Here is a 20,761-nt window from a genome sequence, read left to right as displayed (position 1 = left end):
AGTACAATCTGTACTTTACCTTTTGATAACAATTTGAGGGATGGCTCATTAGCAAGAATAAAACATACCAGTTATGATACAACAGAAGTTATTTCAATTAGAAGTTTCTTGGTTTGTCCAATTATATGTAATGTTAAAACTCAGCTAGCATTATCTTTATGTGACAAAAACCTAATACAACCCAACATCTATATATCACAGAGGTTTTTGTATAATCTAAATTTAATAACTTAAGCAAAGAATAATTGTCATACTTTTATGTAACATAAAACAGTACTAACAATCTTTAGTCTTTATTTTGCAATTTCTCACTTTCTATAATATCTTCGTATCTATCATGTAAGAAATCTAGATAAGCATCTTTAATAGAACCTGAGCAAGCCACATAATGACCTCCGGAATGTTCTGCAACTATTGGCTTTGTGAATAGATTTATTAGAGACTCACTCATTTCTGAAATAAGAATGATTTAATTATACTAAGCAAAAACTTGCCAACAATTGCAATAATCATTTAGTATTACAGTAAGAAACTCGATAACATAATTTTCACTGCTTCATTACCTTTAGGTATAATAGAATCACTTTCCCCGTAAACATGCAAAGAAGGTAAATCTATATCTTCATCATAAAATCCTTTATGCACTAAGCTACCAGAACGAAATCCTGATGCAAATATTGCAAACTTAAATGTGTATGGCAGATCTGAAATATATACATGTATATGAATAAAACAAAGTAAATATTCAATAAAAAAAATTTTTTAAACCTACACCCTTTCTGTTGCATAGCCGCAAGCAGGCCTACAAGACAAGCTCCTTGAGAAAAACCCATTAGACCATCAAATGGTCCATATTCCTTAACAACATCTTCAATTAGTTTTAAAGTAACCTCAAAGCCTATGGCTGGCCCTCCTAAGCATTTGCCACTGTATGTATTGTCTTCTGCATTGAACCACCAAGAGCGAACATCTATAAATAAAGTATAAAAACAAATAAATCTTTTTATTTATTTATTGAAAATAACCAAAAGAAATACACACAAGACTTTTAAGACTCATAATAGAGTATATATTTTTATAAAGGTATACTTTACATTATAAAACTGTATATTGAATGTATGAATTTTTAAAATTATGTGAAATATATCAAGATGATTCTTGTTCTTGTTGAACATTGTACCCTTATGACTTAATTTGATTTTAAATTGTTATATAAAATGTACCTTCATCTCCAGCTCCATCGTCAGTAAAAACCTTATGTGGAGCAGAAATAAAAACAAGCTGAGCATATTTTGAAACTGCCTTTCGAAAGGAACCAATTTTGCCGCTAAACAAAGTTCCATTCTGTCTGTATCCATGTAAGGCTAATATTTTTAACTTTGTTCGTATATTCTTATTATGGGTCGGAGATGGGTTTGTATCCGAATTTACATCCGACATGTTAATATAAAATTACTAATCACAAGACACTGAAATTAAAATAACAGGTTTATATAGAAATCAACTGAGCTTATGATTACAATTTACAAATCTTTTAAAAAAGTAATTGTTTACACAGAATATAAAAATGCGCAGCAATTTTACACCTCCCTCTAAGACACAGTATATATAATATATTATATCTAATTTATCTAGCCACGGTATCAAATTGTCAAATTTAAGTTAATTATCTATCTTCAATTATTGAACACTAGCAACCCACCACTATCATAAAATTTTATGTATTTGGTCTAGAAACCTGTCCGAGATGATAACGGACAATCCGTAATCCGTATCCATTTCGGCCAATATGGGCATCATACCCCCGACCTAGATCGGGGGCCTCGTTCATACAATATTTACAAAAATTACAAAAGTACACTACACGGTGAGACGATACATATAATAAAAAAATGAAAACTACCAGCTTATCTTCTGCGTTTTAACTAGTAAAATTAAATTAAATTTACACCACCGTGTAAAATACGTCTACCTTAAACGAAGTTTCCCGCGCTTTCAGTTTCGCGCTTATTTCTAAATCTGTCAAAATTTGTTAGTTTCTTTTATGCCTGTTGAAAATTTACTTTTAAAAGTTAAATTTCAAACTTGAGATAATACTGTACTTGTAATTCATTATTAAGCTTTTTACGAGGCTATTCGGTTAAGTTTTCCATACATAATAAATTCATACCATTATGGAAGACGGTGACTTTGATCAAAGGCTACGGGATTTACAAAGGGAATATCTGGAATTTCTAGATGATGAGGTAAATTTATCACTTAGACCTCAAACAAAAAAAAGAAACAAAGTTTTGTATAAATATTAATTTTCGTTTCAGGAAGATCAAGGTATATATATGAATAGAGTGAAACAAATGATAAGTGAGACGTGCAAGCGTCTTATTGTTAATATAAATGATTTGAGAAGAAAAAATCCTGATAGGGCTAAAAACTTGTTGGACAATGCATTTGAAGAACAAATAGCATTTCAGCGAGCGTTGAAAGAATATGTATCATCTATAGACCCAACATATGCTAAGGACCAGGAAGAGTTTTTTGTTGCCTTTTCAGGGAGCTTTGGTACAAAACATGTTACACCACGGAGTTTAACTTCTAGGTAAAAAAATATTTGATATAAGTCTCATAAGAATCAGTGTTCATTTTTAAAATCTTTAAAATATTTTAGATATTTGGGCAATTTAATATGTGTGGAAGGAATTGTCACAAGAGTGTCTCTGGTACGGCCAAAGGTAGTTCGTAGTGTCCATTATTGCCCAGCTACAAGGAAGGTTATGGAAAGGAAGTATACTGATCTGACATCATTTGAAGCCTTCCCCACTACGGCAGTGTATCCTACTAAGGTTGTTTTTGTAACTACTATAATTGTTGATTTTTATTCTATATATGATTATACTGAGTTTATTTTTAGGATGATGAAGGCAATCCTCTAGAAACAGAATATGGTCTGTCAAGGTATAAAGACCATCAAACATTGACAGTCCAGGAAATGCCAGAGAAGGCACCAGCTGGGCAACTTCCCAGGAGTGTGGATATAGTATGTGATGACGACCTTGTAGATAAGTGTAAGCCTGGGGACAGAGTGCAGATAGTGGGTAATTACCGATGCTTGCCATCAAAGCAAGGAAGTTTTACCGCCGGTACTTTTAGGTTAGTCTTCAATAAGGAAATAAAGGTTGAAATTAGACAGTTCACAAAATGCCATTTAAAGTAAGTGAATATTATCCTTTCCAGAACAATACTCATAGCTAACAATATAACCCAAATCAATAAAGACATGAATCTTAATGTTTCTCTGGAGGATATCAAACTATGCAAGCGACTTGCTAAGAGGACTAATACTGACATCTTTGAGCTTTTGAGTAAATCATTGGCACCATCTATACACGGTCACGACTACATCAAAATGGCTATTCTGTGTCAGCTCCTTGGTGGGATGGAGAAAATCTTACCCAATGGCACAAGACTGAGAGGGTAAGTTCTGTCTTCTTTTTCTTCCAAAATATGAGTATATGAGTATACATAGCAATTAGGTATGTGAATAAGTAGCAACCAAGAAATTCTACAAAAAGACAATTAATAAAGCACAAATCGGCCGCCAGGGACATCAACATCCTGCTTATCGGAGACCCGTCAGTGGCCAAGTCTCAGCTTCTGCGCTACGTGCTCTCGACAGCTCCGCGCGCTATCACCACCACAGGCCGCGGCTCGTCGGGCGTGGGGCTGACGGCCGCCGTGACCACGGATCCCGACACGGGAGATCGACGCCTCGAGGCCGGCGCCATGGTGCTGGCGGACCGCGGCGTCGTGTGCATCGATGAGTTCGACAAGATGTCGGACGTGGACCGCACGGCCATCCACGAGGTCATGGAGCAAGGCCGCGTCACCATCGCCAAGGCAGGCGTGCACGCGTCGCTCAACGCGCGCTGCGCCGTCCTGGCGGCCGCCAACCCCGTCTACGGCCGCTACGATCGCTACAAGACGCCCATGGAAAACATCGGCCTGCAGGACTCGCTGCTGTCGCGTTTTGACTTGCTTTTCGTCATGCTCGACGTCTCCGACGCTGACCACGACGACGCCATCTCCGAGCACGTTCTGCGCATGCACCGATACAGGCGAGTCCCGCTGGAGCGTTCGCCGTCGACACGCGTAGCGTGGGTCTCAACATGTCTTTATCGTTTTGCAGAAATCCGAAAGAGCGGGACGGCGAAGTGCTGCCGATGGGCTGCAGCGTTGAAATGCTATCGACGGAGAATCCCGACGACGAAGATGCGGAGGTGACGTCTCGTCTCTAAATCCGTCGAATCGTTGAACAACAATTTCGGATGAGAAAACCTTTTCACGTTCAGTCAACACTTTGCAGGAAGCGGCCGACACCATATACGAAAAGTACGACCCGCTCCTCCACGGCAAGAGCCGGAACAAGAAGGACCAAATCTTCAGCACCAAGTTCATGCGAAAGTACATCCACATCGCGAAGCTCATCAAGCCCAAGCTGACGCAGGAAGCCTCCGACGCCATCGCCGACGAGTACGCCAAGCTGAGGAACCGGGACGAATCGGAGACCGACGTGGCCAGGACGCAACCGGTGACGGCCCGCACTCTGGAGACCCTGATCCGCCTGGCCACGGCCCACGCCAAGTGCCGCCTCAGCTCTCTCGTGTCGGAGCGCGACGCCCTGGCCGCCATTCACCTGGTGCACTTCGCCTACTTCAAAAGGGTGAGCCCCGCTTCCGCGCTCGCTGCGACCGCTCGCCTTCGGCCTTTAATTTCCGGGTTCGCTTTCAGGTGCTCGCCAAGGAGAAGCGGCGCAAGCGTCGAGCGTCCTCGGCCGAGGAGGCAGACGACGGCGCCGACGCCGACCGACGGCCGAAGCCCAAAAGGACGAGGAAAACGGTACGTTGGTCACGGTAGGGTCCGTCGAGATCGAAAGGGCGGAAGTTAATCTATCGATGCAGCAGGACCGCGACGGCGCCGACCCGTACGAGTTCTCGTCGGACGAGGAGGCGCAGCCCATTCTGCGAGCCGCCAGGAGCGGTGTCCCGGAGCCCGCCGCGCCGCCCGCCCGGGCCGTCGAGCTGGACGGGGCCAGGCTGAGCCTCTTCAAGGCCGCGCTGCAACAGCTGTTCCGAGACGAGCGCGCCAACTCCCTTCCTCTGGAGCGCATCGTGCGCCACCTCGACGAGAAGCACCCGAGCGCACCTTTCGATCAGGCCGAGGTGGCCGCCGCTCTAACGGCGATGACTCACGACAACCAGGTCATGATGGCGGACGACATCGTGTTTCTAATTTGATCTTTCTCAAAATCTCAGCGAATGAGTTTAAAAGTTATTGCCTTTTTGATCAACGTTCATATTTTTGTATAATTTTATTAATTATAAATGTTATCAGTGAATGATCAATTTACGAAAATGGAGAAAAGTAACATGTTTTAATATTCTTTAATAAAATAAAAAGCACTTATTTTTAGTCTTTATTTTGAGAACATAATTGAATCACTTTCTCTGGTTTCCTTTACTCTTTCCCCCTTTTGATTTACTGTTCCCTAATTTGTTAAACTTATTAAATTTTCCTCCTGGCCGTTTGTTCCTCGAGTCAGAATTTTTGAATTTCCCACCGCCATGCTGTCTATTTCTAGAATCCCGATCTGTGGCTCTCGTATTGTTTTTCTCTTTACTTTTATCATTTTTATTCTGATATTTTTTATTTAATTTCTTGTCTAATCTCATTTTCTTGAAACCCCTAGGTTCGTCGGTGCCGTCAGATTTCCTTTTCCTCGACGGATTATGGTTGAAGAGATCCGGTTCGGGTTCTGCGCCCACCTCCTGGCGGTAGTAGACGGCGTCGTCTTCCGGCTCCTGGCCCTCTGCGTCCGCCAACTCCGACAGCCTGAAATAGCAAATTGATATCTTAATATTTATTTATCCTTTATCGCCTTATACAAAAACACACATAACAAAAATAAAAAACAGTTACAAAAGATATAAGGCAAAGGGCGGCCTTATCGCTTACAAGCGATTTCTTCCAGGCAACCCTAATGAGAAACAACGATAAAGAAACACCAACAGAGGGTAGAGTACAAAAAATGAAAAACAATTAAGAAAAAAAAAGTTAAAAAAACAAACGTTACTATAACTAAAAAAAAATCAAAGAAAAATAGCAATAATATTAAATAAAAATAATTATAAACAAAAATTTAAAAGCCAATAAAAATGTTAACCTATAATAGGCAGAAAGAAAATGATCAAAAAGAGGCTTTTTTAATAAATTTAAAGATTGCGATCGTTTAATATCAATTGGTAGGGAACTCCAAAGCAGGATACTTTGCACAGTAAAGGAGGAGTGATAGAATTAAGGTTTATAAATAGGAGTTTCAAGAATTAGGTTGTCTATGGAACGCAAGTCAAAACTACCGCCGGAGAGGAACATAAAATTTTGATTTAAGTAACTAGGGGTTTTAGGATTAAAAATAATATTAAAGAGAAGTTGTAAAATGGGCATCTTACGCCGCAATCGAATGGGTAGCCAATAGAGCTTTCTTCGGAACTGCGAAATATGGTCAAATTTACGAAGTCCAAAAATGAATCTGATGTAAACATTTTGTAAGCGCTCTAAGTTATCAAGCTGCAACTCAGTTAAACCAGGATAACATACATCAGCTTAATCAAGAATAGAAAGTAAAAGAGAGTGAGCAAGAGAAATTTTATAGCATAACAGCCATACTATCTATAGTAATCTGGGGTAAAGTTGACCAATTTATTCTCATTATATACGATGCACTTCCGATGATAATGGACTGGCTGGAAGTATTTGGTCTAAGAGACTACGAATTAAAACTATGATTTCTTCTCACCTTTGATTCTCAGTTAACTCCTTCTTCTTTTTGATTCCCTCCAGAGCTTTTTGTTTCAGGTCTTCCTTCTCTTTTTGTTTACGTTTGACATTCTCATCTTGTTGAGATTTACGTTTCTCTTTCAATCGTCTGAAATGAAAATGGAAACATGAGGAACATGTTTTTATTTGTATAAAATCGATAATATTTAACAAATAAATTAACTATGTAATGTAACCTTTTCTCTTCCCGTTTCTTTTTAATAAGTGCTTTTTCTTCATCTGTCTTTTCTATGAGTTCATGGTACAGAACCTCACCATCCATCAAACCATCTTCAACCTGAAATGAGTATTTGTATACAAATTGCAGGCCGGTGTTGCAGCACCAGTGTGTTTACAAACAAACAATAATTACTTTAATCAGGTGCAAAGACATCCTTGGCCCCAGCTCAACCAAACGTATAGCTGACTGAGAATTCTCAGCCGCTCCTCGAGACGCCAAACTTTGAGGTAGCGTCACTTGGTTGGTTGCATCCTCTTCAAACTCACTTTCCGATAGAAGGGCTGCTCTGTAGAAGTAGATAACAATTACTTGTACTTATTTTTGTGACTTAATAAATTTCCACAATTTTTAAATATACTTACTTATCAAAAAATTCTGACATGTCTTTGCATCTATTAAGATTAGGAATCTTCCCTTGTACCATCTGTAAGACATATTAAATTAACTGTATGCAATTTGATAATGCTCAGAAGTGTTACATGTTTTTAAAAGTACTCATACTCGGTTCAAATGGCTTTTTTGCTATTTTGTTATCTTAAGAACAAGTTCTGTCAATCAAGACAATGTTATTTTAATAAATAACACTTAATGCTCTTTCTGACATCTTATTATTATTTTTAAAATAATTTGGTAATAAATATAGCCCTTGTTACTCAGGAATATATAGTTATTGAGTTTATTGATTTCAAATTTCAATAAATATAAATCAGTGATATATTGATTGCATACACTATTAGCAAACACCAAGTATACTTTGTAATCAGCTCTACTATAAACACTGCATTCAATTAAATTACCTTTTTAACACCTTTGTTTAATCCAACAGGTATAGCTCGTATAATGTAATGCCTCATGTCAATCAGTTTTGTTGTTGGGTTGTAGTTCATTAAAACACACCGTCTTATGTTTTTTAGTTTCACCTGTAAAACCACTAGCCTGTATCAGCCCTCAAACTAAGCACATATTTAAAAACTGATATAAAATGCAACAGATAAAACTTAACAGATGATTAATTGACTAACATTTGTTATGTTTATTGTTGGGAACATGTTCTGGAACATAGTAGCCATAAGTTTCATGTGCATGCCTTCACCGGAAAAACTATTTAGCACTATTAATGGAGCATTTTGAAATGCCCTAGCATTCACATACTGTTTTCGGAGTGATGAGACCACATCTCTTGCTAAACTATACTGCAATAAAAAAATATTAAATGTAAATCAATGACATAATTTTTTCTATAAATTTATATATTATTATATATTATATTATATATATTTTATAACTATTAGAATTGCTTACATTCTGAACCCTAAAAGTGAGGGTGGGTCCACGAGGTAATCTTGCCAATCTCATATATGTGCCAAGTTCTGTTTCTGTAAATACCATCATGTGGGACACGTGGAGATAACCAGATACAGACAAAAAATCTTTAATGGTATTTTTCTTTCTCTCCTGTAGCATAAAAATAAACAGCTTTGGGTGAATTACTTGTAGATATCTTAATATGTAGTTCAAAATTGGGGTTTGACCTAATTTTTTGTTGATCTGAATTTTCAAATTTATTCCACAAATGGAATCTTTTATTATCTTATTTTTATAAGTCTCAACTGGTTGAAACATCTTCATTCTAAAATACCACCATTAATCATAAAATTATTAGTATATGATAAATAAACAGCTCTCAAAGTAGTCACACATTAAAATAATAAAGGTGTTATTGTCAGAATTTGTCAATAATGAAAAAAAAACAATTAACCTCAATAATTTTAATCATTCAGAAGATGCAAATGAGAGTAAACAGTGGCTGACCATGGTCTCTAACACAATCCCTGTTTGTCATAAAATTGTAAGACAAGAGCTATTCAGATAAAGCAATATATCTTTTGGGTTGGGTTTACAATTCAATACATTGAACATAATTAAATCAAAAGGAGGGCAACTGGCGGCCTTATTGCTTACGAGCAATTTCTTCCAGGCAACCACTGTGAGTAAAGGAAAAATATATTAAATAAAATAACTACCTTATTTTATTAAATATATTTATTTCCTTTTGCAAGAAGTGCAAAAATACATATTACATATATAATAAGAAAAAGAAACTTAACATTTATGTTATTTATTGATGTTTTCTTTTCTAACAAATGTTTTGAAGCAATAAAAACATGGCAATAATATATACTCGGGTCTAGAACTAAACTATACCTTCAACTGTGATGCAGTAAATGGTTCCATTATCTTTCTAAAGTCTTTTGTAAGTTCCATAAGATTTTTAGAACAATTTCCTCTATGAATAACAAAAGAATGTGGCGCTTTGACAACATGTTCAGGCTCTGCCGCTTGTTTTGTCGACGAATTTCTTTTGACACATTTGCCCTTACGTTTACCCATATTTTTCAAATAAAAATATATTATAATTTAATGTTTTTGTCGTGTAAATAACGTGGGTTTTGAGGTTACAGTTACACCTTACTCTAAGCGAAAAGACAATTAAGGATCAGTGTTGCCAACGACACATGGACTGATATCGCCATTTTTCCCAGCAAAACTAGCCTAATATAGCCGAATTTCATTATCCGTAGCCTGAAATGCAGCCGAACTATTATAATAAAATGAAGTTGTAGTGTATATTTTATTTTAACTTTAATACATCATTTCTACTTTAAAAAGATTCTGTACTATCTGCCAGCAACATTAGGGCACCATCAAGATTCTCCATGCACTTTCTCCATCTACGTCATTTATCTACTACAACTGATGAGTATAGTACTGGCGCAAGGTTTACTCACACGGCTGATGTTCGAAGCAGCTTAAATTTTTTTGCCAGCAAGTAAATTGGAAGTTGGTTGGAAGCTGTTGCAGCAAATACTTCTGATAGTCATATGTGTGATTGTTATGTTGAAATCGAAGGATAGCGATCAGCATTCTGTTCTTTAATTTTGTCATCACCGTCCCCATCACGGTAAAAAATATTTCTAGAACGCATTACTTAAAGGTAAGGAAACACACTGTAAAGAAAACTTCGCTTAGACTTAAACATGAAATAACCACCAGCATTCTGCATTTTCAACACCTGTACCCATTGGAAGGAGCTGTACCGACTATTTCTTCGATACGCATTGTACTTAATACAACAAGCAATTGTTTCATATTTGCTTCCCGATCAATGTTAAGTTAACCTATCTGGCAGAGGCACTTGAGAGGCATACGCGAAACAAAGTGACAAAACGAACGAAATTAAAGGCACAAAACATTTTCCCAAACTATTTAGCCAGTATACTATAGATAATACCGTTAGTCACAAACAGCGAAAAGTACATTGCACTGCACTACCTACATTGGGTTTTTAAAATAATTTCGACATTCGAAGGACATCACACAGAGACGTCGCGCCAGCGTCGCTCCCGACGATAATACAAGTCAAGCACGATGTATATTAGCAAATTTTATTATTAAACAACTAACATTAAAAACAAACGAACAATCTTTGGCTTGTATCTGTATTTGTTAATCAGCAATCAATGCTATCAGTTGAGAGCTAGCTATAATATTTAATGAATGTTTAGATTGTGGAGTCGTTACAGACCAGATGAAGCTAAGTAAAATCAAACCGTTATTCAAAACGGGCAGCACTTCCGAATTTTGATCCCACAACTATTAGACCCATATCTGTGCTGCTTGCATCGAGTACCCCTTACACCCTTCTTATTCCTCGTCTATATAAATGACCTACCATTTCTTGTAAAGGCTTCACGAGATGGTACTGTTTGCTAATGACACTTCGCTTTTAATTAAAGTGAAACGACGAAATCCATCACTTGAGAAAGTAAACAGTGCCATGTCCAATGTAGTTCACTGGTTTGATACAAGTACATAATCTAAAACTAAACGGAAAGACAAAATGTATTAAATTTCTAACTTAAAATAACAAAAGTACTAATGCTCAAATAAAATTAAAGATGAGGTAATAGACTTTGTTGATAATGCGTTGTGTTCTTTATGGCTTTGATTAGTAACGAGTAAACCTGTACTTTTCTATTATATCAATGACATATAATAATATAGGGTAAAGATGAAACGTGAGGAATTTTATTGTGAGATGTTGTCAATGGTTTTAAGTCCATAGCTTTTAGTGACTTGAGAACCCACATCTTTATTTAACAAAGATTCAGCTAATTGATTTATTTTGTATATAACAGTCTGTTTAAATCCTGCCCCAACGGGGGCGATCGTCAATAATTTCCACGACTTTTTTATTGTAAAGTTGGAACAAACCGTAATCCATGTGGTATCGAATTATTTCAGTATAATTAATCATCGGTACATCCAAAAGTTTAGGCGTAAGCCTCAGGTTTCTTGATTTCAGGGTTGGGTTTATGATTCAATACCTTGAATTTGATTATACTGAGTATGTAGGAGTACCTTAGTAGGGGACCTTGATTCGAACACCTCCGTGAGATTTGGAGTAATTTATGCTGCTTGAGTTGTAATTTATACTAATTAAATACATTTTTTTTTTGTGCAATAGAAATTTGTAAACGATCCGCCAGATCAGTGTTACAGTGCGGATTATTCGTTAAAAAGCCGTTACTTTTTACATTTCTTTTGTTTTCTCGTGAATGTGCGTGGTTTTATTTGAATTTTTTTAATACTTGGTGAACTATGCTTGGTAAGCGACCGGCTTATGTGGATGACTTTGAGGTTGGTGGGCCCGGTTAATGTTAGGTATTATGTTTTGTTTTTTTTATTGAAATAACTGTTTCTGGTACTTGAAATTGGTTGGGGTTTCGCAGGTTTCAGTTCGCCGTCTGTCTGTCTTGACCTAAAAATATTTTAAATACTTGGGTTGGATAAGGTAAAAAGGCCCAAAACAAATAAAAACAGCTTTATTTTTTGCTGATTCTTATTACATCCCATACTTGCACATGACACTACCTAAGACAGGATCGTCTTTGACACTACCAATTTTCACAAGTCTTGCCTATTTTTTCATCTTACATGCAATCTAGATAAAAATGTTTATATAATTAAATAATTATCGCTCATATACATTACACATATAGCTTAGTTTTATAATGAAACCAGCCCCTAAATTGAGTTGCTTTGCTGTTACTAAAGTAAATACTTAAAAGGGAAATTTTACAGTAGAACAAAAGTTACAAGTATTTTAATTTTATTGCATTATTTTAATGGCAAATAAATATCATTTTCATACCCTAATAATATACCAACCTTGTAGCACTTCACTACAAAATATGGTATGGTAATATGTATAAACATATATTATTCAAATTACTTTTATCCCGATTACATGCAGTTGACAGATAAGAACATTGGTTTTTACAGACCTTTCATTAAAATAAATTCAATTTGCAAGACTGAAAATAAATATTACATAGATTTTGCATACATAGAGCAGAATTGGTTCATTTTTAATTAGTGTGCAATTAACATTTTTATTTCATACATGTGAGTTCTCATGTAAAAGTGAATTCTAGAATTAGAATTTAAACATTAAACCTCATGAATATCTTAATACAAAGGTATAAATAAACAATAGCTTTAAGTTTAAACAAATCAACCAATAAGAAATCTTCTTATTAAGGAACAATTACTTTTGGGGCCTACAACACATTTTTATGTCAAAATTATTATATTATGTATTACACTAGATTTTAAATTAGCTCTTTTCAATTCTATATGTGTAAAAATTAAGTAAGTTTATGAAATTACAAGCCCCAAAATATGTTTTATGCCCTGTTTTAACTACTATATATAGATTGTCCTATACTAATAGTTATATACCATATTAATGAATTAAATTACATGAAAATCAAACTACTATGCCCAACTTCCTTCCTTCTTCCCCTAGAATTGACTAATTTTTTTTAGCTTGAACTATTCAATAAAATCAGAACTCTGCCACACTATAGGTTTTTTTTTAAATTTCATATCAAAAATGTATATCATACTTAAACAAAACTATGTCATGTTGCCATTATAGATTAATTTAAAATCATTTTTGTAATACTTAACAGATTAAAGCGCGACATTTATGATATAAGTTAATTGTTTTAGTAAAAAAAATTTGAGTTATGTGAATAAGCCAAGGATAGGTGATTTGAGTAAAGTAGAAGATACACCTACACAAATATCACGAAACTCATCAACCCATCCTGCATACTACACATGACTTGTGTCTGTCAGTGAGCATGATCTAAACCTAAACACGGTTGCAGTGGTGTCATCCTCAATACTGACAACTACGATAAAATTTTATTATTTTTGGCATTATGTAAATATTAATTAATGAAATTAATTAAACTCTGAATGGTCTATTACATAAATTTTGTATATAATGCCAGTAATTGTTTCATGACTAACATTTTGAGTTGCCAAGTATAAAAAAAACAACAACTTGTTGTTGCTATATAGGTATAGCCATACTGCATTAAATATTGCCTGTGTATTTACATTGATACTAAGATGCTGGATGTATCGCAAGCTTGACATTTGATGCTTATTTAGTGTTGATCCATCTGAAATGAATCAAACATAATTAATGTCCTATTGTCCTCATAAATTGTATTACTGAACATATTATTTACCAGAAACTGCTAATATTTTACCTGTTCCTGTCCATTGGCTTCCTGTGACTTCATGACATCGGGCAGATCTGGTGGTGAAGAATAGGGAGTGAGATCCAGAGCTTCAAACTCACCATTTTCTTTCCTATGATCAATAATATAATAAGTCAAAAATTATAGAATCTTATACTAAAGAACAACAAAAAATATTACCAATCAGAAAATGTTTATTACACATGTAGTAGAGTAAGAAACAATTCAAATAGATTTCTCATTGTACCTGAGAGCAAGTCCAATTGGTGCGGGGCATTGTGCTCTAGCAGTAACTGAGGTTAAGGCATATTCTGCTAGGGTTTTTTCATCTTCCATCAACTGACTGTCTTTATTAAACAGCATCTGACTAGGTGGTGGAACTTTTAAAATGCCTGAAATTAGCATTGAACAAAATAAATAAAATATTCACATTAATAAATCAAAGTTTCTTCAATGAAGCTGCTATTTTATGTTGTTTACAAAAATTATGAATGCTAAACCCATGAACTCTATAAGTTTTAATGTTAAAAAGCCCATGATAACTCCGAATTCCTAAGAATTTATGTGGTAATAAATCGTTGTATTGGAATATGATGAAAACACTGAGTATTACATTAAGAACGCATAAGTTGAAACTCCTACTACTAAAAATAGAATTATTGCATATCAATTTATAAACATTTCACCTTCAATCATTTTCTTAAGTTCTAATACAGTCGTAGTATCCTTGGCATCCGTGAAGATGGTTAATTTTTTTCGCCTAATCATTAAAAAGACGTCCTGAAAACAAAAAGCGTTTTGAGGTTACGTATATGATAGCATATCAAGACACCCACACAAAGTGTAGCATAATTATTTTGTATTCATCCTTAATAAACTTTAAAAAGGGATTTCTCACCATGTTCAAACTATAATTAAAAATTATAAACTAGATATTTTATAAAAAAACGTTTCAAGGAGTACAAGTAAAATTAGTTCGTATGACAATTTAATAAATACAAATCACAGATCATGAAAAGGTAACAGATGTAATATTTTTGTCAAAGGTTATATTTGTATACTATGGCAAACAGACCGATTACAACTAGCGACATGAACTTACACAAGTTGTAAATTTAATTAAAAGCGGTGTATTTTTAAACAAAATATTTTTCAGAATAAGTACGTAAAAATTTCGTAATAAAATTTTTTTTGGGATTTTGTAGGCAGTTTTTGCAGAGCACCACCACCGAACCAATTCGCCTTACGGTCCTTTAATAAAGAGCAATTAAATTTTTAAATGAAATATTCTTAAAATTGCATTCACGAGCCCTCTTGCATTGACTTTGCATGATCAGTGGTATCACGTAACATCAGGTGAGCCTCCTGGCAGTTTGCCCATTGTCCTAAAAAAAATCTAGCATAAAACCCAAATTACTTTGTACATTCGGTTTGAGAGGTATTTACAAATATGAATTGAAAATACATTGAAGCAGAACAAGATAGTTATTGTGGTAATTCAGGTGCATTTCACACCTTTATATATTATATATTAAATTACGACCTAATAATATATTTTGTGAATATTTTAATTAAATAAAAATTATATTTCGCATCACAGCAAGCTATGTGTGGATTATTGTTGTCATCAATCAAAAGTTGTCTCAATTTTGTCTATTAGTTTGAGATTTTGTCAGTCTGACTCATTACGCCATTAAATGTTTTAAAAAAATCTGTCAATCTGTGCTATTAATAGGTTAAGCAATCTGTCCTTTGTTTATTGTCCCGAAATTGACAAACATATTCTCAATTTCCAAAGTTTTTCTAGTTTGTGCACTTCACTAATAACTAATATGAAATCACAGATGAGTTATTCTTATGGTTTAATTTCTAATACTTATACAATAATGAATGTACCTTTAATTTTTAAAATTCTGTACCGAGTGCCGGCTTAGTGTATTAATGCGTTCTTTAGTGTTATCCGTATAATAATCATATTTATTTTTGACAATAATATTATAACCTAGGGACGCAAAGTTACAAAACTAAAAATGAATACACATGTTTGCATTAATTGCAACAATAAAAAAACAATCAACCATACTGATAATAGGCTAGTGACAGAGAGTTGTGGTCATGTAAAGTGTATGGATTGTCTCTTACAAGAAAAATCTGGTTGTGTCGCCTGTAGTGAGCGTAAGATTAGTCAAGTACATGGCTCCAAATTAGAAGCAACCGAACTAATAGATGCGTCTATTAGTAATTCAGATGATAAAAAAGCTGAATGTAATGATTTAAATAGTATAGCACCAGAAACTGGTCATATCAAAGTAGAAACAGGTTAGAATTATAAATCTTTTCAAAATATATTACTAATACTTAGTTTGGTTAAAGTTTACAGTTCAATACCTAACTAACCTAACCAAACTAGATAATAATTCGTTTTTTGGACGCTTAGATTCGTACATACTCAGTACAATCAAATTCAAGGTATTGAATTGTAAACCCAACCTCTTAGTTTTTGTATACTGGTATAATCTGAAGAACTATTGAACTTATATAAAATATTTTTTACCTTTGAAATATTAAATAAAATGGAAGATTAATGGATAATGCTTTTGTAAACAATGTTATACTGACGTTTTACTTGTGTATATCTCAAATATTTCAGTTAGGCTCATTATAAAACACTGAAAAATTGCTATCCTTGAAGTGATAAGTTAAAAGTTATGTTAATTTTTATCCCTCATATATATATTTATCTTATACAATGGTACTATAGGTATTTCTTTGGGCTCAATACTAAAAACATATTTTACCTTACAGATATGTCTGGTATAAAATACTATCTATGTACCATTTGCAATAAAAAGTTACAGACTCGTAAACACACAATTTATCATGCATACTGCAATGGACAAAAGAAACCGTACCAATGTACGGAATGTAATCAGGTATGTTATGAATATCTTCTATAATGTTTTGATTTCATGTACATTTACGGAAAGTAAATATGTTTTTTTCATCTTTTTGAAACTTCTGTGTCTTACATCTTTTGATTGACCAACTTTACTTTTTTGATACATCATAGCACAATCAATTGTCTCGTTTTTGTTCATGAAAACTGTTCATGGTTAACTAAAATTATTTGTTGACTGGGCAAATGCTAAAAAAGAAGGTACGAACCAGCAAAATGTTGAAGGTGGTCTGTGAGAATAAAGTTTGGTAATCTTTGTTTTAGGGTTTTGTGTCTCAATCTCATTACAAATATCACATGAGGGTTCATCGGAATGAAAAGATATACCCGTGCGACGTGTGCGGTTCGAGCTTCGTGCAGATGTCTAAATTGAAACGCCATAAGCTGAAACATTCGAGTGAGCATATTGTAACATAACGAGAGCCATGACCTTTTTTAAAGGTAAATCAAAGCTGAATGGTCCAAATTTCAGACGAGAGAACATTTTCGTGTCCTCAATGCGGAAAATCTTTCAACAACGCGACTGCTCTACGCAAACACAGTTTGACCCACTCGGAGGAGAAGCCCTTCGCGTGCGAGACCTGCGGCAAGAAGTTCCGAGACAAGTCCAACTACCGGAAGCACTTGATGCGGCACCGCGACGCGAGCGCGACGCAGGAAGGGCCCCGCGGCGCCGGCCGGAGCCACCAGTGCCCGCGCTGCCCTCGCGCCTTCCACTCGCGCAAGGACATGCGTCGCCATCTAGCGGTGCATACAGGTGCGTAGTCCGCGCTGTTTTTAAGAGCGCGCTTCAAGCTAAATTTACCTAAATTTTTTTTTTAAAATAATTTATTCGCCGGAAACAAGTCCATAGGCATACAAACATACAATAAAAACCTTTCCTAAATGTATTTATTTGGAATTGCCAGAGCCGAACATTATCTTTACTTATAAATCTTATAAAAAGTTAAGGCTAAAATTTATATTATCGTTTGAACGATTGAAATTATCGTTAAAGACACAAATATATTTAATTTTTAATTAAAACTTCGCATAATTAAATAAAATTAAATCTTAAGTCTTTACTCGTTTCCCTTTAGATTCGAAGCCGTTCCGCTGCAAGCTCTGCGAGCGCCAGTTCCGCCGCAAGGACAACCTGGAAAGGCATATCCGCAACACGCATCCCGAGGTGTACGCGCCTTCGAGCGCCGTTCTCTGCGAGAGCCGAGCGCCCGAGGCGTCGGTGGAGCCCGAGGTGACGGCGGAGCCCGAGGCTTCCGAGGAGCCCGCCGCCGACGCCCGGTCAATCCTCGAGGCAAATAACGCGCGACGGAGTGTGATCGTGGAGAAGCGGAGGACGGCGGCCGAGGCGCCGAAGCCGGTCCAGGAGGACGAGTACGTGCACAAGATCCGGAAGGCCGTGGTGCCCCTGCCTCCCATCGACCAGGAGAAGTTCCAGAGCGTGAGACGAGGCATCCCGCCCGAGGACCCGGCGCCGCCGATCAGGAACGTCGAGATTTACCAGAAGATCCTCTACGGCCGCGCCCTGCACAGCCCCAAGGCGCTTTGGCGGAGGAAGATGGAGGAAAACACCGTCTGAATTGCTACAGGACTTTAATCTTTAGTGCCGCGAGGCCGCGGGCCGCCTTTGATTAATGAAGTGAGATTTTTGGCCAAAAATGTTAATTGATCTCGAACGTTAAAACATATCATTGATTTTATGTTGATTAATATTTAATAAAGATGAATTCACCTTTTAAAGGAAAGAAATTTAAGAATTCGTTGTCAAAAATTTTATTAAACTCATGATTCGTTTACTTTATTACACTCGCTCTTGCGATTCAGTATACGGCATACGGCGATATTAAACGATAGAGAGATAGCTTAACACTATTATTATAGAGAGAACAGATGTTTGGAGTAAATTCAAAAACTACTAAACTTTCACTTAACAGTATAATATTAGATATAAATATACAAAAAGTTCAAACCCAGTGAAAAGTTAACGGGATATATCTAATGTACTAATTTATTTGCGTGCAGCAGAGCTGGAGTTGCTATTTAAATATAAACTATGAAACATAATTTTTTATTATTATTATAGGAGCTTTAGCAAAATGCAAGTCGCCAGAGATGTATAGAACATCTGTTTGGTGTGGTTATCGTAATAATGATTATTTCCCTTGAGTTATTGTGTAAATTTTAGCTTGTAATATCGACTGAAGATCATGATCTCGGACACATAAATTCAGATCTCAAGGAGTTTATGTAAAGTAGGTACGACACTAAATAAACTGTGTATTTTAAATTTAATAATACATTTTGTATATTATGAATGTTTTTTTTATTTATCCGAGACTCTACTTTTGAAATAAAACCCTTAACCATAGATGTTAATAGAAGTATCTATTTAAAAGTCCAGGTTCTTAATTTTTCTATGGTATACCGTATAGGTACTAACTGTTCAACCCTCATTTATTGACGACCTTCTGTTGTTTCATATCTCCTAAGATGTGAATTGGAATCAAATTATTTCTTATGATAAGGATTAATATCATGTTAATAAAAAAAAACATATATTTAAAGGGAATTACTTAGTATTAAAAATGTTCTTTATAACGGTGCAAACGGACAGGTGATACTACACGCACAAATTAACTTGGCACCTGTGTGGAATGTGCTTCCCCTGCCATCGCCTACAGATCTTGCCAAGGGCAACGTCTACATAACGATCAGTAAATTTAATACTATGTTGTCATTTTATTAAAAAATAAACTAAAATTATTTAGGTTAATAGACCAAATATAATTTTAGTTTATTAACCTATGTATATAGAAATGTTACCAAAAATATACATACCTACATTTAACTCTTTATTGATAAACGTTAGTATTATAAATAATCAATAGATACATACTATCGTAGTAAGTTGGCAGATTAGGCAAGAGCGTAGGTAAGTTTTGAGAGCACAATGCTTTTATAAAGTCTAATACGAAGACTTAAGACAGGTCGTATATTGTATAAAACCTTGTGACGAAAAAAAGAAATTATGAACTAACATAATCTTCGAACCTCAAATAACTATCGGAATCAACACCCAGAGTTCTAGCCATTGGGACTTGAGCCATAGGCGAAGAATTTACTCGAAGAGTGGGACTTAGTCTCGCGAGATCAGACCCTTTCTTTCTGGTGCCAACCATAAGAAATTTCGACTTTGTTGGATTTAAGAGTGCGTTTCTATGGGACTAAACTACAATGCGCTCCAAGTCCTCATTTTTTTAGGTGCAGTAATTGACACAAGCCCTATCAACAGGATGATATATTTGCAGGTCATCAGCGTATACATAATAGTGACAATTTTTCATACATGAAGTTATGTATGATGAATTTAGGATAATTAATAGGGGTCCCAAAATAGATCCCTGAGGAACTTCTCTATCGACAAGGCTCAGCGACGTTGAAACACGGATCCTACCACTTCCCAAAAAACACACTCTGACATCGATGCTGGAGATAACTACTAAACCACGAAGTAGACATATTGTCCAACCCAAAGAAACGCAGAGAAAGATTGATATATTCAAAAGCTCTAGAGAAGTTAAGAAGAGTGAGGATGTACGGGTTGCCTTCGGCTTGCGCTGAAAACAAGTTATCACATGTAGTAGATAACTTGTTTTGTAATTGTTTGTAACAAGCAATGCAGTAGTGGTACTGCTGAGTTTTCTAAAACTTGACTGAAATGCAGGGAGTATGTTACAGGCTTCGTAATGCTTGATGACTTGGTTGTAAAATACTCGATCCAGGATCTTTGAAAGGTAGGGATAATGCTGATCGGATGATTAAGAATTTCAGTTCTATTGGATTTGTATTTAAGGAATTGGAAAATTTATATTGAATGGCATCTGGTTCTACAAACCGGTGGTCTGCGGAAAATTGCTTAAAAAGAGCGCAGTTGGGTAACGACGGACGTCGATGATTTGTGAGAAGTTACTTTGCCTTGACGTTCGACAATAAAACTAAGCTGGGGGTGTTAGTTACCAGTTAAATTTGGTCAAATTTAATACGTTAAACGGTATTGTAATAAAAACTTTATAA

General features: G+C 35.7%; 5 protein-coding genes across 7 annotated transcripts; 2 read left to right on the top strand and 3 right to left on the bottom strand.

Annotated features, from left to right (window-relative positions):
• Positions 1–277: 277 nt before the first annotated feature.
• Positions 278–1,632, bottom strand: LOC110992091 (esterase AAEL000016). 2 transcript variants are annotated; one of them, XM_022257760.2, is made up of 5 exons: positions 1,555–1,632; positions 1,224–1,469; positions 773–970; positions 564–704; positions 278–453 (listed from the first exon to the last, which is right to left on the bottom strand). In XM_022257760.2, the coding sequence occupies exons 2-5, from the start codon at positions 1,438–1,440 to the stop codon at positions 287–289; spliced, it is 723 nt and encodes a 240-aa protein (XP_022113452.1). In that variant the 5' UTR covers positions 1,441–1,469; positions 1,555–1,632; the 3' UTR covers positions 278–286. The 2 variants fall into 2 exon arrangements, with proteins under 2 accessions (XP_022113452.1, XP_022113451.1); XM_022257759.2 differs by lacking the exon at positions 1,555–1,632 and having other exon boundaries at positions 1,224–1,548.
• Positions 1,633–1,892: 260 nt separating this feature from the next.
• Positions 1,893–5,460, top strand: LOC110992034 (DNA replication licensing factor Mcm3). Of its 2 annotated transcripts, none has more exons than XM_022257685.2 (10): positions 1,893–2,246; positions 2,319–2,596; positions 2,666–2,840; positions 2,909–3,147; positions 3,232–3,471; positions 3,600–4,112; positions 4,184–4,274; positions 4,361–4,717; positions 4,786–4,893; positions 4,959–5,460. In XM_022257685.2, exons 1-10 carry the CDS (start codon positions 2,175–2,177, stop codon positions 5,289–5,291), a joined length of 2,406 nt encoding a protein of 801 aa, XP_022113377.2. In that variant the 5' UTR covers positions 1,893–2,174; the 3' UTR covers positions 5,292–5,460. The 2 variants fall into 2 exon arrangements, with proteins under 2 accessions (XP_022113377.2, XP_022113376.2); XM_022257684.2 differs by having other exon boundaries at positions 1,895–2,246; positions 4,956–5,460.
• Positions 5,458–9,613, bottom strand: LOC110992035 (protein Peter pan). Its single transcript, XM_022257686.2, has 9 exons — positions 9,317–9,613; positions 8,414–8,566; positions 8,134–8,304; positions 7,909–8,031; positions 7,474–7,535; positions 7,244–7,397; positions 7,068–7,168; positions 6,851–6,979; positions 5,458–5,886 (listed from the first exon to the last, which is right to left on the bottom strand). The coding sequence occupies exons 1-9, from the start codon at positions 9,500–9,502 to the stop codon at positions 5,493–5,495; spliced, it is 1,473 nt and encodes a 490-aa protein (XP_022113378.2). The 5' UTR covers positions 9,503–9,613; the 3' UTR covers positions 5,458–5,492.
• Positions 9,614–11,981: 2,368 nt separating this feature from the next.
• LOC110992056 (elongin-B) lies at positions 11,982–14,743 on the bottom strand. The gene is made up of 5 exons (XM_022257718.2): positions 14,630–14,743; positions 14,418–14,511; positions 13,979–14,123; positions 13,741–13,843; positions 11,982–13,650 (listed from the first exon to the last, which is right to left on the bottom strand). The coding sequence occupies exons 1-5, from the start codon at positions 14,630–14,632 to the stop codon at positions 13,636–13,638; spliced, it is 360 nt and encodes a 119-aa protein (XP_022113410.1). The 5' UTR covers positions 14,633–14,743; the 3' UTR covers positions 11,982–13,635.
• A 695-nt stretch (positions 14,744–15,438) lies between these two features.
• On the top strand, positions 15,439–19,002 carry LOC110992071 (zinc finger protein 257). Its single transcript, XM_022257737.2, has 5 exons — positions 15,439–16,050; positions 16,537–16,664; positions 16,952–17,084; positions 17,160–17,444; positions 17,767–19,002. The coding sequence occupies exons 1-5, from the start codon at positions 15,762–15,764 to the stop codon at positions 18,264–18,266; spliced, it is 1,335 nt and encodes a 444-aa protein (XP_022113429.2). The 5' UTR covers positions 15,439–15,761; the 3' UTR covers positions 18,267–19,002.
• Positions 19,003–20,761: the final 1,759 nt, after the last annotated feature.

The sequence above is a fragment of the Pieris rapae genome, chromosome 8 (assembly GCF_905147795.1).
Source record: "Pieris rapae chromosome 8, ilPieRapa1.1, whole genome shotgun sequence".
In the NCBI taxonomy this organism is placed as follows: Eukaryota; Metazoa; Arthropoda; class Insecta; order Lepidoptera; family Pieridae; genus Pieris; species Pieris rapae.
Note: the sequence above shows the minus strand (reverse complement) of the source record. Positions and strands in the feature narration are given on the sequence as shown.